The sequence below is a fragment of the Phyllostomus discolor genome, chromosome 2 (genome assembly GCF_004126475.2).
Source record: "Phyllostomus discolor isolate MPI-MPIP mPhyDis1 chromosome 2, mPhyDis1.pri.v3, whole genome shotgun sequence".
In the NCBI taxonomy this organism is placed as follows: Eukaryota; Metazoa; Chordata; class Mammalia; order Chiroptera; family Phyllostomidae; genus Phyllostomus; species Phyllostomus discolor.
The window spans coordinates 108,915,872-108,934,791 of record NC_040904.2 but is presented as its reverse complement, the minus strand read 5'-3'; the positions used below and the strand labels follow the sequence as shown (position 1 = coordinate 108,934,791).

At 37.7% G+C, this 18,920-nt stretch overlaps 1 protein-coding gene across 12 annotated transcripts in view; it reads left to right on the top strand.

The window, feature by feature from the left end:
- Positions 1 to 18,920, top strand: part of ACAP2 (ArfGAP with coiled-coil, ankyrin repeat and PH domains 2) — a 165,179-nt gene that overhangs the window by 130,395 nt on the left and 15,864 nt on the right. For 7 of the 12 annotated variants that reach the window (XM_036018328.1, XM_036018327.1, XM_036018325.1 and 4 more), the window contains 6 exons: positions 11,367 to 11,575; positions 11,913 to 11,982; positions 15,313 to 15,404; positions 16,960 to 17,144; positions 17,547 to 17,651; positions 18,033 to 18,125. In XM_036018328.1, coding sequence (XP_035874221.1) covers positions 11,367 to 11,575; positions 11,913 to 11,982; positions 15,313 to 15,404; positions 16,960 to 17,144; positions 17,547 to 17,651; positions 18,033 to 18,125 — 754 coding nt within the window. The remainder of the gene's footprint in view (positions 1 to 11,366; positions 11,576 to 11,912; positions 11,983 to 15,312; positions 15,405 to 16,959; positions 17,145 to 17,546; positions 17,652 to 18,032; positions 18,126 to 18,920) is intronic. The other 5 variants (XM_028503175.2, XM_036018330.1, XM_036018329.1 and 2 more) reach the window with 2 other exon arrangements.

The following is an 18,920-nucleotide window of genomic DNA, read 5'->3' as shown; positions in this document are numbered from 1 at the left end:
TAAGTTTTGGGTTGTTATGAGTTCGTTTTCATTTGTTTCCAAAAACCGTTTGATTTCTTCCCTAATATCATTCTTGACCCATTCATTGTTTAGTAGCATGCTGTTTAATCTCCATGAGTTTGAGTGTTTTGGGGTTTTTTTCTTGGGGTTGATTTCTAGTTTCAGTCCCTTGTGATCCGAGAAATTGCTTGGTATGATTTCAGTTTTTTTGAAATTGTTGAGGCTTGTTTTGTGTCCTATCATGTGGTGAATCCTTGAAAATGTTCCATGTACATTTGAAAAAAATGTGTATTTAGCTTCTTTGGGATGGAGGGTTCTGTAAATATCAGTAAAGCCCATTTCGTCTAGGGTATTGTTCAATGCCACAATATCTTTGTTGATATTTTGTTTGGAAGATCTGTCCATTTTTGATAGAGGGGTGTTAAAATCCCCCACTATAATTGTGTTGCTGTTCATATCTTTCTTGAAGTCCTCTAAGATTTTCTTCATGTATTTGGGTGCTCCTATGTTGGGTGCATATATATTTACGATATTTATGTCTTCTTGGTGAATTCTTCCCTTGAGTATTATGAAATGACCTTCTGGGTCTCTCTTTATCATCCTTCTTTGGAAGTCTATTTTGTCAGATACGAGTATTGCTACCCCGGCTTTTTTTTTCTTGTCCATTTGCTTGGAAAATTTGTTTCCAGCCCTTCACTTTCAACCTGTGCAGATCTTTTATCCTGAGGTGGGTCTCTTGTAGACAGCATATGTGTGGGTCATGTTTTCTTATCCAATCAGCTATTCTATGTCTTTTGATTGGAGCGTTTAATCCATTTACGTTTAAGGTTATTATTGATAGGTACTTATTCATTGCCTTTTATGTACGTGTGATCCTCTCTCACTCTCTTTTCCTTTCTTTCCTTAAAGCAGTCCCTTTAGCATCTCTTGCAGAGCTGGTTTAGTGGAGGTGTATTCTTTTAGACTTCTTTTGTCTGAGAAGCTTCTTATTTGGCCATCTATCTTAATTGAGAGCCTTGCTGGGTAAAGTAGTCGTGGTTGCAGGCCTCTGGTTCTCATTACTTGGGTTATTTCTCGCCATTCTCTTCTGGCTTGGAGTGTTTCCATTGAGAAGTCAGCTGTTAGCCTTATTGGGGCCCCCCTTGTATGTTACTTCCTGTTTCTCCCTTGCTGCCTTTAAGATTCTCTCTTTGTCTTGAAATTTTGCCATTTTAATTACGATGTGTCTTGAGGTGGGCCTCTTTGGGTTCCTCTTGATTGGGACTCTCTGTGTTTCCTGGATTTGTGTGACTTTTTCTCTCATCAAATTAGGGAAGTTTTCCATCATCACTTGTTCAACTAGGTTTTCTATCCCTTGTTCTTCTTCTTCTTCTGGTATCCCTATTATACGGATATTAGTACGTTTCATATTGTCTTGCATTTCTCTTCATCCCTCTTCATTTTTTCTGAGCCTCTTTTCCTTTTCTTGCTCTTTCTGGGTGTTTTCTTCTATTTTGTCCTCTAGCTCGCTGATCCGATCTTCTGCTTCATCGACCCTGCTTTTCATTCCTTCTACTGTGTTCTTCAGTTCAGAAATTGTATTCTTCTTTTCCTCTTGGCCCTTGTTGAGAGTTTCTATTTCCTTTTTTATGCTGATGTAGTTTTCGTTGAGTTCATTGTAGCTTCCCTGTAGACTCTCGTAGCTCATTGTGAGCTCATTGAGCTTCCTGACAATCACTGCTTTGAATTCAATATCTGATAGTTGAATTGCCTCTGTTTCATTCAGCATTCTTTTTGAGGCTTCCTCCTTTCCTTTCATTTGGGGATTATTTCTTTGTCTTCCCATTGTTTGTGAGACTCTTCTTGTTCGCCTCAGCTTCTTATATTGATCTGTTCTGGCTCCCTGGGTTTATGATGTGAACTTCTTTAGTAGAGTAGCAGTGAGTTTCAGTGGTGCTGTTTCCTTGACCCCCCACGCTCGCTGGTCTTGGGCTGTCGTTTAAGTTGACTTTGTGTTTGCCTTTGGGTTTTGATTGTTGTTGAGTCTTTCTTTGGTGGTTCCTTCCTACCGGCTGGTTAAATGTGGGTCACTCTGTCCACCACCTTCTGTATTTTGCTGTGCTGGTGAGGGCAGGTTGTGTTGAAGCTGGATCTTCTGTGTGTACAAGGTTTAAAGAAATCTTGTTCAGTTGTTTGTATTGGGTACTGTCTCTACTGTTTAGTTGTATTTCCAGATAAGTCCTGGATTGAGGTTTGTGTGGTTACTACTCCCTCCTTCACCTTCTTCTGCTGTTATCTGTTAGTGGTTCCTTTGTTGTTGGGTTTCCTCTTCCAGTGAGTATCCTGGTGTTCACCTCCTCCACCTATTCTTTTTTGTCATCAGTTGGAGGGGGAAGGCAAAATGGTTTAAGACAGCAACCGAGAATTCTATGCTATTTACAGTAGTAGCAAGTAGGGGAGATATAGGAGATCCTTTCACTATGTATAGTGTTAACCGTGGTCTTCCAGCTAGCTGATTTTTAGAAAGGATGGAAAGAAGATAAGACTCTTGTTGGGGGAGGAAGGATTGTGAGCTGGACCTATAAAGCAGGGAGGTTGTGGGCGGTCAGATTCTGGGGTAAGGTGAGAGTAAAGGATAGTAAATAGGTGTAGTGTGTGAGAGAATAGAGTTAACCACTACAGTAATAGAGTTCAGGAAACTGAAATGGGCTAAGATCTGGGGGTGGGGGGGTGTTGTGAAGTACTTACAATTGCATGGGACAGCGGTTATTTACACTAATATTATGGCAACATTCATATGACAGAGTCTATGAGATCTAGGTAACAAGAATAGGGAGTACAGAACATCTAGTAGTGTGCTGATGGGACACAGGTGAGTTCAAGGACAGTAGGTTAGTAATACAGTATAGAAAGAGATATCAGGGGAAAGCTGTCAGGTCATACAATATATCCAGCCTAACAAAGCAGGCTATACAAAAAGAAGAGGGATATAAAAATACTGTTAAAAAAAAGATGTAGGAACACTGGAAAAATAATAATAATACAAATATGCAATAACTTGCATGTTCTCTGTAATAGCAGGGTGACATTTATTTCACTGTCCCATCTGTTGTGATGCCCCTTCTTTGGGTTCAACTTTGGTCATTTCACAGATCCAGGATTTTGTCTCACTTATAGGTATTTAGGAAAAAAATTTTAAAAAGTAAAAAATAGAAAAGGCAGACGAAGGAAGGAAGAAGAGATAAAATTGGAGGCCCGGAAGGAGGAAGGAATAAAACAAGAAATCAGGTAAGAGAGGAAAAAGAAATCAAAAAGAGAATAAAAACAATAAAACTTAAAAAATTAAAAATTGTTAAAAAAAATAGAATCAAATTAAAAAGTCTCTTGATTTCAAAGTGGCCAAACCGGTTTTTCTGCTCTTGCTGGTTGAGGCAGGCTGAAGGATGATTTGTTTGGCTTTTCTTCCTTGGCCAGTGGAGTTCTCACTGGCTCTTCAGCTTTGGGCCCTGGGTGTGGGAATCAGGTCTTTCCCCAGGGTTACTGCTGTGGGCTGGTGTGCGGGGATGCTCTCCTTGCAGGCGCCCTGTGCGCCGGGTGTGCCCGACCACTGGTGCGCCCGTCCGTGTCCGCTGGTGCGCCGGACCCGCTGGTGCGCCCATCCTCAGGTGCGCCCACAGCTGGGTAGCAGACAGGCTGGAGGCACTGATCACTTTAGGAGAATTCCCCAAACAGTGTCTGTGCCTATTCACTCCTTCCTCTTGAGAAATTCCTCCCTTTCAAGCCCGCCACTCCCCACAGTGGCCTGGCTTCTCCCGCAGTGGCCTGGCTTCTCCCACCACCAAAGCTCCAGCCAGACCGGTGACCGTGGGAGTCCGGGTCGCCTGCGCGACTCGGCCCCTCCAGTGTCCACCGCCTCCAAAATGTGCTCACCGCCCCTGTGTGTTTGCCAGCACCTGGATTCCTCCCAGAGCCGCTCAGACCTTGCTCGGCTGGGGAGGGAGCAGTTGACCTGGCTCTCTCCCAAGAGAGAGGGCTGCAGCCCCGGGACCACACTCTTGTCCTGGGACCCCACCTTGCTGCAGCACTCCCCTTAGGATCTGTTCTTTGTTCTTTCGGTTCTGCCACAATCCTTGGTCCTCTGTTTTCAAAAATGCTGAAATATGTTGGTTGCTTGCCTTTCTACTCCATACATCGGTCAGGATTTTCTCCCCTGAGCAGAGGAAAGCCAAATCTGCTCCTTCCTACTCTGACGCCATCTTCTCATTTTTCATTTCTGATTGTGTTTATTTGGGTCCTCGCTCTTTTTTTCTTGATAAGTCTGCTTACAGGCTTTTCGATTTTGTTTATGTTTTCAAAGAACCAGCTCCTGGATTTATTGATCCTTAGAATTATCTCTTTATTCTCTGTGTTGTTTAAGTCTGCTCTGACCTTGGTTATTTCCTTCCTTCTACTTGTTCTGTGCTGTCTTTGTTGTTCTTGGAGTTCTTCTAGGTGTAAGTTAGGTTGTTTATTTGAAATGTCTGGATTTTTTTTTTTTTAGGTAGGCCTGTATCTCTATGAACTTCCCTCTCAGGACTGCCTCCACTGTGTCCCATAAATTTTGGGCTGTTGTGAGTTCATTTTCATTTGTTTCCAGAAACAACTTTATTTCTTCCTTGATCTCATTCTTGACCAATTCATTGTTTAATACCATACCATTCAGTCTCCATGAATTTGAGTGTTTTTCAGTTTTTGTTTGAGGCTGGTTTGTAGTTTCAGTCCCTTGTGGTCAGAGAAAATGCTTGATATGATTTCAATTTTCTTGAATTTGTTGAGGATTGTTTTGTGTCCTATCATGTGGTATATCTTTGAAAATATTCCATGTGCATTTGAAAAGAATGTGAATTTTACTTCTTTGGGATGAAATGTTTTATATATATATATATATAACATTCCATCTGAGATATATATATATTTCATATATATATTCCATTTGATCTAATGGACTAAGATCATTCAGTTCCACAGTATCCCTGTTGATACTTTGTTTGGAAGACCTATCCATTTTTGACAATGGGGTATTAAAATCCCCTACTATAATTATGTTGCTGTCAATAGCTTTCTTGAAGTCCTCCAGGATTTTTCTTATATATTTGGGTGCTCCTGTGTTGGATGCATATATGTTGATAATATTTATGTCTTCTTGCTGGATTTTTCCCTTGAGTATTATGAAGTATCCTTCTGTGTCTCTTTATATGACGTTTGTTTTGAAGTCTCTTTCATCTGTTGTAAGGATTGCTGCTTCGGCTTTTTTTCTTGTTCATTTCCTTGGAAAATTTTTTTCCAGCCCTTCACTTTCAGTCTGTGTAGATCTTTCAAGGAGAGTATTTTGTAGGCAGCATATATGCGGGTCATTTTTTCTTGTCTATTCAGCTGCCCTATGTCTTTCGATTGGAGCGTTCAATCCTTTTACATTTAAGGTTATTATTGCCAGGTACTTATTGATTGTCATTTTTCCCCTTTGTATCTATGTTCCTCTCTCTCTCTCTCTATTTTTTTTCCTTTTCTTAAAGCAGTCTCTTTAGCATATCCTGCAATGCTGATTTGGTGGAGGTGTATTCTTTTAGCCTTCTTTTGTCTGGGAAACTCTTTATTTCACCTTCCATTTTAATTGTGATCCTTGCTGGGTAGAGTAGTCTTGGTTGCACGTCTTTGCTTTTCATTACTGGAATATTTCTTGCCATTCTTTTCTGGGTGTTAGTGTTTCCATTGAGTATCATCTGCTAGCCTTATCTGGGCTATGTATATGTTACTTCTTATTTCTCCCTTGCTGCCTTTAAGATTCTCTCTTTGTCTTTGGCTTTTGCCATTTTAATTATGTTGTACTTCGAGTGGGCCTCTTTGGGTTCCTCTTGATTATCTCCTGGACTTGTGTGATTTTTTTCTCTCATCAGATTCAGGAAGTTTTCCATCATTATTTTTTCTATTCTTTCCTCCTCCTCTCCTCCTTCTGTTATTACTATTATATGGATATTATCCCATTTCATATTGTCCTGCAGTTCCCTTAATCCCTCTTTGTTCTTTTTCAGTCTTTTGTCCTTTTCTTGCTCTTTCTGGGAGTTGTTTTCCTACCTTGTTGTCCAGTTCCTTGATTTGATCCTTTGCTTCATGTAGTTTGCTTTTGATTTTTTTCTCCTGTGTTCTTCAATTCAAAAATTGTGTTCTTCATTTCCTCTTGGCTCTTGTTGATCGTTTCTATGTCCTTTTTCATGCTGATACAGTTTACAGTAAGTTCCTCATAGTTTCTCTGTAGTTTTCAGTAATTCACACCGAGCCTATTAAGCTTCCTTGGAACCATTGTTTTGAACTCAGTATCTGATAATTGACTTGCCTCTATTTCATTTAGAATTCTTTCTGAGGATTCTTCCTTTCCTTTTGATTGGGGGTTGTTGTTTCTTTGTCTTCCCATTATTTGTGAAATTCTTCTTGTTTGCTTCTGCTTCTTAAATTGATGTGCTTTGACTCCCTGTCTTTGTAGCATGAACTTCTATTGCAGGAGACCTTTAGGATTCAGTGGTGTAGTCTCCCTGATCTCCTGAACTTGATGTTCTTGGGATGCCCCTTATGTTGGCTCTCTGGATGTAATTGGGTTTTGATTGTTGTTCGGTCATTCTTTGATGGGTCCTTCCCTCCAACTGGTTGACTTAGGGTCACTGCACCCACCGCGTCTTATATGTTGTACAGGTGTTGCCAGAACAAAACCACAAACTCAGGTAAAAAAACGCACACCTGCAAAAATAACTACCCCCTGCAGTCCCATTATCCACAGTAAATGAACCAGTATTAATAAGGTTATAAAGAGATTAAAACTATTATAAGAAAGGAATGTGAATATGAGATGACCTACTGAAAGAAAAATTATTTTGAGAGGGTAGAAGGAGGAGCACTAATAAGAGTTGGAAGTTGGAGCAATGTGAAGAGACAAAGTAAAATTCATATCATGAATTAAAAAGGAAATGAAGAAGGCAAAATTGAGTATGAGAAGGGAAGTATATAGTGTTAGGTTTAAACAGAAATTAAAATAAAGTGAGAGAGAGCCCTGGCTGGTGTAGCTCAGTGGATTGTGTGTGTGCTGTGAACCAAAGCATCACAGGTTCAATTCCCAGTCAGGACACATGCCTGGGTTGTAGGCCACGGCCCCCAGCAACCGCACATTGATTTTTCTCTCTCTCTCTCTCTCTCTCTCTCTCTCTCTCTCTCTCTCTCTCTCTCTCCCTCCCTTCCCTCTCTAAAAATAAATAAATAAATAATCTTTTTAGAAAATTAGTAGACTTTTTAAAAAATAAATAAAGTGAGAGAGAAAGAAAAAGGAAGGGGAAAATAAATAAGTGCTAAAAATATAGGAGCCAAATTGCAGAGAAAGATGGACTATAGCACTGTCAAAAACAAATGAGCTAAAATTAATATAGGTGGTATGTGAGTGAGAGGGGAAAAAGAAATAAAAGCTTAAAAGATGTCTAGAGGAACGGGAAGTGATATTGAAATAGCGGGCAAGGGAATACTAAGAGTGAGGAACAAAAAAACAGGCTAAGACTGGGAAAAAGTAAAATTTGAGATGAAAAGAATTGGAAAAAAGGAGAATAAAGAAAAATAAAAGGGCAGGATGACAGAGAAAAGGAAGAAAAAAGTCAAAAAACACAGGCTAAGACAGAGCCAAATTAAAAATTTGAGACAAAAAATAGAGTAGGAAAGGTAACCCATAAAATTTGAGTTTGGAAATACAAAGTTAATGAAGATCTATAGATAAAATTGAAAAAATGCATGAACAACTTCCCTATCCACAACCAACTAGCAAAGATTGCTGAAGGTAGAGAGAGAACGTGGATATTTTAAGAGCAGGGGAAAAGGATGTCAGGTGACCATTAATAAGAAAATTAGTTTTATGAGGCTAGACAGGGAAGAAACAGTAGGAGTGTGGAATGGAAAAAGGTTGTAGCAAGAGAGAAAACAATTTAAAATGAAAATAATGAGAGGAAAGAAGGTAAAATGGGGTAAAAAAAAAGGGAGGGGCAAAATATGTGTATTGAAATAAACTATAGTATATAATCTAGTGATTTAATATGCACAAACTTGATGGACAAGGAATGAATGTTAAAAAGCTATGCAGGAAGAAATGTCACAAATCATGGAAAAGACCACAGTGATTTCATCTCAGTATCTCTGGTGTTTACCACTGTTCTTTCTTTCTGGGTACACTTCTGGTGATGTCAGATGTTGACCCCGTCTAATCTTAGGCAGCCAATTCCTGATTTCCAGGGATCTACTGTCTATGGCTGTCTTCTTCAGTTGTTAATCTAGTCAGTCTGCACTCAGCAGTCAGGCTTAAATCCCATAGGGCAGGGCAGAATATCTCTTGGGGTTGGGGCTATTGCTTCCCTTCAGACTGCTGCTGCTTTGAGGGGAGTGGTCCACCTGAGCAGGATGGCTGCTACTGTAGGGATGATGACTCAGCACCGGGATCCTGGCAGCTACCCTCTCAGCTCTCTCCCCAAAGCCTCTGTCCTCAGTTTCTCCTCAAGCATCTCTAGCCATCTCTGCTCCTGCCTTTGTTGGAACCCTGGGTAAGTGACTGCAAATGAAAGTTTGTGTGTTGGCCCTTTAAAAGGCTCTGTGTCTCCAGCAGTCCTGCCACTTTTTGACACTGGTTGTTATCTATTATACATTTTGGGCTCGGGTGGTCTAGGCTAGGGATCCCAGCTTAGGGTTTAGACCCCATTCTTCTCAGGGAGATTCAACCAGCCTCTTAATTATTCCTCCGGCACTGCCACGTGTGGGCACCCAGCCAGCCTTCTCAAGTCTCTACTACATTACTTACCAGTCAGATTGTGCTGAAGCTGATTCTTCTGTCTGTCCGAGGTTATAAGGCTCTTGTCTCGCTGTTGTTCAGTTGTTTGTTCCCAGTGATTACTCCACAATTTAGTTGTAATTCCAGATTGGTCCTGGGAGGATGTTTGTATAACTTCCTCTCACTCCTCCACCATCTTGCCCAATTTCTTTAGTATCAATACTTCCCACAGCCTAGGACATTCTCCTATATAATTGTGGTATAGCCATCAAAATCAAGAAATGAACATTGATGCATTATAGCCATTTGATTCCCAAATATCATTAAGTTTTAACAGTTGTCCCAGTAATGTTCTTTATGGCAGAAGATCTAGTCCAGAAACATAGGCACCATTAGTTGTCATGACTTTTCAGTTTCTTTTAGTCAGGAATAGTTCCTTAGTCTTACTTTGACCCTCTTGAGTTTGATAGTTTTTAAGATTGTAGACTAGTTATTGTAGAATGTCCTCAGTATGGGTTTGTCTGGTGTTTACTCACAAGGCTATGCATCTTTGGCAGGAATATTATATAAATGTCTCTCTGTTCTCACTGCACCCTCTCAGGTGGCATTTGATTTTGATTTGTCCCGTTATTGGTAATATTAATTTGGATCACGTGATTAAGGTGATGTCTGCTACACTTCTTTACTGTGAAGTTCCTAAGTATTTTGTAGGGGAGGTACTTGGAGACTATATAAATATTCTGTTCCTTATCAAGCTTTAATTTTTTTATTATGTTAGTATAGGCCCCTATTTTATTGAATGTGTTAAAACCATTACTATTACTATTATATCCATTACTATTATTATTTGTTTTGTTGCTCAGATTGACCCAAGTTTAGCCAATAGAGCCCTGGTTTCTGTGTCCTTTTTGCATGGTCCCTTCAGTCTTTACTTTCTAACATGATGAGATGTTTCAGTTTCAGTTTGTACTTTCTCTGCACCAGTTCTTAAATCAGCAGTTTCTTCAAAGAGCCCTAGTTCCTTTTGATAGGGAATGGCTTTTAGAAACTAAGATAAAGGAATATATATATGGTACATACATACATATATTTACATCTATATTTCTTTATACATCTATTTATATTGAAAACCATTAGTGTGCTTATTGGTTTCTCCAGTTCTAATCTGATACAACAGAGTTTATTCTAATTCTCTGCTTTTCTTATGAGTAACTTCTTTCTCAGCAGTGAAAAATCTGACTCCCATTAGTTTTAACATGTTTGTTTATATGATCAGTTTTTTTATATATATAACCAATGTCCTCTCTCTGCTGCCACCTGCCCCCTCAGCCCACTCTGGCTATGACACCTCACACTGTGGCACTCCTACTCCACATGCCTCTCCCTCCTCAGGCTCTTACTTCCCTTGCTGGGCTGCTGCCTGTGAAGATACCCTTCATATCCAGCTTGGGATCCAACAAACTGCATGGCATTGCTCCCATTCAAAGATATGCTCTTCATCCAGCCCAACTCCTCTCTCTGGAATTCCATATCCCCACACTTTTTTTTTTTTTTTTTTTTTGCTTGGCTCACCTAATAATGGCTATTGAGTTGGGTTTTCAGGAAGGTCAAGGCAAGGACCAAATTATATTTCTGTTTATTCTGTACTAAAATACTGGCTTGTTGAAATGTTTTTAAATCCAAATACTTTTTAAACCATATCTTTAATTGCTTAGGATCCCCCAAACTACACCTTTAATTATTATTAGTATAGACTTTGCCGTAAACTTTAAAAAAATAGGTTTTTGCTTATGCCTTTTGCTTTTCCTAATAACTTGTGGCATTTCAAGATACTGAGTATTCTATTGTTGATTCACTCTGTAATTATAATTATGTAATAAATCTATTCTTTAATAAAAGGCTGTACCTTTTCCAGCTATTCACCAAATAGGTTGAAATAACTTGCTTGGAGTTATCATATTTTTCAGACCATAAGATGCACCTAGGTTTTACAGGAGGAAAATAGGAAAAAACTTTTGAAGCAAAAAATGTGGTAAAATATTTAATAACATAAATAACGTAATATTTCACCAATGTAAATGTAAATCTACATTCAGACTATAAGGTGCACCCCTGTTTTTCTCCCAAATTGTAGGGTGCATCTTATAGTCCGAAAAAATACAGTAATTGGATACCTTAGAAAAACATGGTATAAAATAATATTTATCTTATTCTCAAGTCTTAATAGTCTCATGTTTATTCCTTCCCTCTGTTTCTCATTTTGCATGTTAAATTCATGTTCTCCCTTCCCTTTGACCTCATATCTTGTGCATATGTTCATTGTATTAGTTATTTATATATCTATAAATTTTCAATGGTTATATATTTCTACCCACAAGACCAGTTGATGGAGGAACTTATATTATTCCATTCTTAAATTTCTAATGCCTCCAACATTGCCTAGTGTAGGTCCATAATAGACCTTCAATTTATTGATCATAAACTTTCATTTGGAGCATGTAGAATGCAACATGATATTACAGTCTTTTTTAAAACACTAATGAATAATTTTTCATCCTTTTAGAAGCTGGATAAGAAATCATCCCCATCCACAGGAAGCTTGGATTCTGGAAATGAGTCGAAAGATAAATTATTGAAAGGAGAAAGTGCACTGCAGCGAGTCCAGTGTATCCCTGGCAATGCCAGCTGCTGTGACTGTGGCCTGGCAGACCCACGGTGGGCCAGCATCAACCTGGGCATCACCTTGTGTATCGAGTGTTCTGGGATTCATCGGTGGGTACACCTGCCCAAGCTGAGAGGCTTCTTTTGGATAAACATGCATTGTAAATTATCATGTCCCATTGAATAAAGAGCCTTTTCTACTTGCCTAATTTGACCGCTGGTCTGTATCTTTTTATCTTTTGTAAAGTGGATACAATTCTGTTCTGTGAATATTTTTTGAGGACTTTGGTTCACCAATGATTGAAATCAGAAGATATATATCATTTCTAATTATATACATGTTAAGGGCTATAGTAGAGACTGTCACATAGTAAGAGGAAAGTAATTTGCATAATTAGCAAATAGAGATTGATACTTTACTATTAACAAAGTCTTTTTTCCCTCATAGGAGTCTTGGAGTTCATTTTTCAAAAGTACGTTCTTTAACTTTAGACACCTGGGAGCCTGAACTTTTAAAGGTAAAATAAATACTTGCTTTAAAATGTGTTATATTTTTATATAAATAGTCATGAGTTTAGATAGTTGGTTTACAGATGTATAAGTTTTTTTAAGTGTATTTTGTTGATTATGCTGTTAACAGGTGTCCCAATTTTTTTTACCCTTTTCCCCCTCTGCCCAGTACTCCCCTTCCATCCAGCAGTCCTCCCTTATTTCATGTCCATGGGTCATGCACATAAGTTCTTTGGCTTCTCCATATATTCTTCTTAATCTCCCCCTGTCTATTTTGTACCTACCAATTAATGCTTCTTAATCCCTGCACCTGTTACCCCATTTCTCCCCTTCCCCTTCCCACTGATAACCCTCCAAGTCATTTCTATTTCTGTGATTCTGTTCCTGTTCTAGCTGTTTGCTTAGTTTGTTTTTGTTTTTGTTTTTTAGATTCAGTTGTTGATAGTTGTGAGTTTGTTGTCATTTTGCTGTTCATAGTGTTGATCATCTTTTTCTTAAATAAGTCCCTTTAACATTTCATATCGGAAGGGCATGGTGATGATGAACTTCTTTAACTTGACCTTATCTGGAAAGCATTTATCTGCCCTTCAATTATAAATGATAGCTTTGCTGGATAGAGTAATCTTGGTTGTACATCCTTGCTTTTCATGACTTTGAATACTTCTTGCCAGTCCCTTCTTGCCTACAAAGTTACTTTTGATAAATCAGTTGATAGTCTTGTGAGAACTCCTTTGTAGGTAACTGTCTCCTTTTCTCTTGCTGCTTTTAAGATTCTCTCTTTATCTTTATTATGATGTGTCTTGGTATGGTCCCCTTTGGGTCCAAATTGTATGGGACTCTCTGTGCTTTCTGGACTTGTATGTCTCTTTCCTTCACCAAAGTTTTCTTTCATTAGTTTTCCAAATAAATTTTCAATTTCTTGCCCTTCCTTTTCTTCTGGCATCCCTATGATTCAATGTTGGCACTATTAGAGGTATCACAGGGTCATCTTATTCTCTCCTTGTTTTTTTGAATTCTTATTTCTTCATTTTGTACTGGTTGATTGTTTATTTCTTCCTTACAATCCAAATTATTGATTTGAATCCTGGCTTCTTTCTCTTCACTGTTGGTTCCCTGTGTATTTTCCTTTATTTGATTTAGTGTAGCCTTCATATCTTCCCTTATGCATTTGCAGTACTCAGTGAGTTCTCTGAGCATCCTTATCACCAGTGTTTTGTACTCTGCATCTGACAGGTTGACTATCTCTGTTTAGCTTAGCTCTTTTTCTAGAGTTTTGATCTATTCTTTCATTTGGGCCATATTTCTTTGTCTCTTCAATTTGGCAGCCTCCCTATGTTTGCCTCTGTGTATTAGGTAGAGCTGTTTTGACTCGCTGTCTTGAAATGCAACCCTTACTTTGTAAGGCACGGAGCCTTAGGTACTTGCCAGGACGGGGTAACCTGCTTCACCACTTTGTGGCTTGTTGTGGGGGAGGAGCCCAGAGGCAACAATGCCACTTGCTTAGCCCTTGCCCAGTTCCAGTCACTTTACCTACTTCCTGTAGGCAACCAGAGCCCCTCTAAGCTATTTCGTAGTGGTGGTTCCCAGAGTGGATGGGTTTGCATACATTCTAGGACTCTAGGGACCCTTTAAATGGACTCTACTGAGAGACTGGCAGTTTCTTCCAACACCCCAAACCCAATTAGTTTTTACAGCCAGAGGTTATGATGCTTTATTCTCCGGGCACTAGAACCCTGGGCTGCAGTGGTCTAGCCTGGGGCTGGGGTGGCTCCCTCCCCAGGTGTCCTCAGTTTTTATATGCCACACATGAATGTAGGACCACCCGTTCTGCCAGCTTCTGCTGCCTTGCTGCCACACTGTGCCCTCTTCACCCAAACTCCTTGTCTCTGCCCTTCTTACCCATCTGAATAAATATTTCTACTTTAAAGCTTAGTTGTTGGACTTCCAGACAGTTCAGTTTTCTAGCAGTTCTGGTTATTTTTGTTTTGAGGTTAATTGTGATACTTCTTATGGTTGTGCAAGGAGGCCAAGTGTGTCTGCTTATGCATCCATCTTGGCCAGAAGTCTTCCAAATGTTTAAGTTTCTCAATGCTAATATTAAGTATATTGTTTTGGGACACATATGAGACTATGTTGACCAATCTGTTATTTTTATATTGGATTTTAAAAATTGATAACTTTATGTAGGACTCTTAATTTCGAATCAGTTCACTTTTTAAGAAAACCAGTGTTCCTACATGTTTGTTTTCTCAAAAAAATCTTAGATTCTGTGGCTTAATTTTAATCTTTTATAATTATATAAATTCTTGATAAAAATATGACACATGTTGCTAGAGTAAGCTTCCTAATGGTTTGGCATAGTAAGTTGTTTTCATTGGGTTATTTTAGCATAGGGCCATTTGCAGGGTAGTAGTCATCAAACCAAGATATCTTTTTTCCATGTGTAGGGATTCATATGTATGAAAATGTCACAAATAATTTTAGATCACATCTGGGTTTCTGATAAGATTAACAAAACTCACAGTGAATAGTATACTTCTTTTAATTCCCCCCATTTAGCTTAATTTTTGTGGTGTACTCTTTTGTTTGAAAATTGTGTTCTTAATGTGCTTTTGATTTTATTTCACTCTGTATAAACTGGTAGTTCTGTCAGTTATGTAAAGTAAAAAATTTGCTTTGTGTAATTATTGTGTAAACATCTAAATTGAAGTGATAAATTGACTTCTAAGGTAGACCCCTATTTACGTAGATTCTACTATTCATTACTAATTCAAAGATGAAGAAAGTGGGAGAATAGAGGTAGGAATCTAATTTCTGTATCAACTTTGTATGTAGTTATCAACTCAGTAGGTTCAATTTAGAAAATTTGTTGGAAACACGACTGTATGATGTTTTAAAAAAATATGACCAAAAGTTTTAAAATATTTTGAAATTCTTATATATGAAGTATAAGGAGAAAATAGTTTACTTCAGTTCTGAGTTGTTTAAAACTTTACCTGTCTGGCCTTGGACGTCTTTTTTTCATTTAATTTACTCGACATTGTGAATAATGTGCAGCATTGTGCTAGGCATGGTGGAGGGATAGAAACTAGCAGGAGATGGGAGAGGCAAAGGCTTTTTCTTTAGGAGTGGTAATCCTTCAGGAGAGGTATTTTGGTGAACAATGGCAAATGGTGATATTGCACTCTACTCTTATTTCATTTTGCTTTAACTTTAAACTTTGTGGAATGAGCAGTTACAGAATATGCCAAAGGAATTACCTAGGTGTACTTGCTTTAATGACTTCCATAGTATTTTTAGGAATTTATGGCTTATTTTTCTATTTCCCTGCTAAACAGCTTATGTGTGAGTTGGGGAATGATGTTATAAATCGAGTTTATGAAGCTAAAGTGGAAAAAATGGGAATAAAGAAACCACAACCAGGACAAAGGTACTATTTCAGTTGTCTTTAAAAAAAAAAGATTTTATTTATTTTGAGACAAAGGAAGGGAGGGAGAAAAGGAGAGAGAAACATCCATGTGAGAGAGAGTCATTGATTGGTTGCTTCTCATACACACCCAACCAGAGACCAAACCTGTAACCCAGGCGCGTGCCCTGACCAGGAATCTAACTGGCAACATTTTGCTTTATGGGATGATGCCCGACTAACTAAGCCACACCAGTCAGGATATTTCAGTTGTCTTAATATGTTATCTTTTTTTTTTTCCCTAATCAGAAATATGGCTGTGATTTTATTTCACTATAATTTTTATGTAATAATGAAACAGACTGTTTAGAAGAGATCATTTCTCTTCCTATTAAAATATGGCTACAAAATTATTTTTTATTGGTCAGTCAATTATAGTCTCCAGATAAGAATCTTAAAAATTAAGGTTCTGTGTATGAATGTAAAAGTTCTTGGCAGTTAAAGTAGACCAATGTTCTGTTAGTGGCCAGCCTTTAAAAAAGAGAAAATCTGTTCATTAATGTATCTAAGGATAAAGTTTCTACTACATACAGAGAATAATTTTACACTGTGTGATTTAGTTCAGCAAATATTTGTTAATCACATGCTTTATACATAACATTATGATGTTGAAGAATTAAAGGTAACAAGGTAGCCTTGGCTGGTGTGGCTCAGTGGCCTAAGCACTGGCCTTCAAACCAATGGGCCACTGATTCAATTCCCAGTCAGGGCACATGCCTGGGTTGCAGGCCAAGTACCCAACAAGGAGCGAATGAGAGGAAACTGCACATTGATGCTTCTCTCCCTCTCTTTCTCCCTCTCTTCCCCTCTCTAAAATAAATTTTAAAAAAATAAAAAAAATGTAAAGGGTGACAAGGTAACAAAGAGTATTTAATTGCTGTGTTTGAAATTATACTTCCATTTCTATATATGGAGACTCTCATTGAATAAATGGCTAAGAGTGTCTTCAAGGTACATAGTTCATTTTGGGTTTTGGTATATTGCAGTTGACTAAATCTTTATATATACACAATATCATTTTAAAGTTATTATACTGTAAACCAATATTACTTAAATCAGATTATTTATTTGCTAAAGCATTGCTGTTTGAGTTACTTTAGACCTTGAAATATCCTATTTTAGCCAAATACCTAAGCATTTTTAAATGATATAGGTAAGAAAACGTATAGAACAAACTTGGCATTCTATGATTCTATAAGAAATCAAAACTTTAAACGTGACATCTTTTCTCCCCCTTAAGTTAGGAATGTTATTTTGTTTTAAAGTAGTTGTCTTACCAGTAGTGATCGTTCAGTATATGAAATCTTTAGTTTATGATCTGTATTTAATTTGAATATGAAATCATAATTCATTAAGTATGTGGCAGGAAAATGGTACATATCGTCACAAATTCAGTTTTAATTAGTATTTCATTTACTAACTTTCTTTGAAATATTCATTATGTGTATAATGGCTTCTTTTCAGTATTAGTTATGCTCAGAGACTAAGCAGAACATCATGATATTTTTATGTTTATCAGACAGGAGAAAGAGGCATATATCAAAGCAAAATATGTGGAGAAGAAATTTGTGGATAAATATTCTACATCATCATCACCTCCTGAGCAGGAAAAAAGGATTGTCTCCAGAAGTTGCGAAGAAAAGAGGCTAAGCATTTCTAAACTTGGACCAGGTGACCAAATGAAAGCATCTCCCCAAAGTTCAGGTATTACAGCTTACTTGTATATATAATATTTTCGTAAGGTGATGTCACTTTCTTAATCTCTGAATTATTAACCATTTAAAATTTTTTCAATGCTAAAAATCTATTTCCTTCTACATATTCTAAGGAAAAACTGGACTCTGTCTTTAAAACTATTACATTTACTAGGTCTTGCTAATTCAGATTTCTAGGTAATGTGTATATTCTAAGGACTAAAACTGCTTAAAGTGCAGAGGGAGATGGGAATTATTACTCTATCATGGCATAAAAGCCATAAATATCTGATTAACCACCTAATGTCCTTCCTATTTTTTTTCTCCCTAAATTTTTCCCAATAATGTTTTTTTCCTACCCTTTTCCCTTCTTACTGCCTGCTTTGTGCTTTGCTAACTTGCATGTCCCCAGTGGTTGCTGTAAATAGCGACGAGGCCAGGCGGGAGTCTCTGTTCTGTCCTGATGAGCTAGATTCACTCTTCTCCTACTTTGATACCTCTTCAAAACTCCGTAGTAGTAAGTACTACTCTTATGAAGCATTCCAAGTCTGTGCCAGTGGTCATTGTGCAGTGTGGCCATTTCTCTAGATGTTACCCATTGTCTCAGAATTACACATTACTTACAGTCATACAATAAATTAAGCTTTTTACTACCCCTTACATATTATGGGGTAATGAGATGTATTACAAGTCTGAAGATAAGTTTATTTTCAGGCTTTGTAACTGGTTCATTTTTTGATACGCCAAGTGCTCAAAAGAATTAAAATTGTATTAAATGTATTCTACTACCCTTTGAGTTCACATTGACATATCAGTTCATTTTCAAGCCTCGTTGTTTGTGGGAGGTTATTTTTTTAATGACTCTCTAAAATCACTAGTTGGTTTTTCTTTAAAACAGTCAAAAGTAATGACAGTGGAATCCAGCAGAGCTCTGATGATGGAAGAGAATCTTTACCCTCCACAGTGTCAGCCAATAGTTTATATGAGCCTGGTGAGTTTTGGTGAAATTCAATGTTAACTGGCATTATTTACTAGAAAATGCATGTATTAAATGCCTAGTCTTGATTAGTTTCTAAAGCAGGTGGTTAGTCTGTTGGAAGGAACTAAGGAAAGAGTAGTACAGTTTAATGAAAAGGCAGCGATTTCTTATATTTGAAAAGTTCTCTCCTAGCTGCACATTTTTCTGAGCCTCATAATATGTGCTAAAAGTGCCTTGACAATAGTAAGGATAATTTTTAATCCACATGAACTGTATGTGGATTATAAATTATTACTTTTTGTATTTTGTATTAAATATTATTACTCTTTATCTTTTGGATTCAAATTTATTATTACTCTCTATCTTTTTCTTTGTGTGGCTATGCTATCTTATCAGAAGAAAGCGATCTGCAGCTCCCTCCCCAATAGGCTTTTCTCTCTTTTACTGACATATGCTTTAGTCTTATATTCTCCTTCATGATTTTAGTGATTTTGTTCTTGTAGAATACTCAGGGTAGTAAGCATTCTTCAAATTTATCTGAATTGCTTGTACTGTAGTTTTTGATGGTACTGGATCACCCTAGGAATAAAGTCAAGTGTTGTCTAGTAGTAAAATTCTTTTAAGGATTCTTACTGACTCTTCTTAGACTTTTAAGTCCATGCTTATTGGCATATACCTAATTTTACCCTAGTACAGAGTAATTAACCAGTCTATTGGATGCTGGCAGGACAACAAAGGCCTGACATACCAGTTGATGGCTTTATAAGAAAAGAAGGTTCACTGTTTGGGGAGTGATTAGTATTGGAA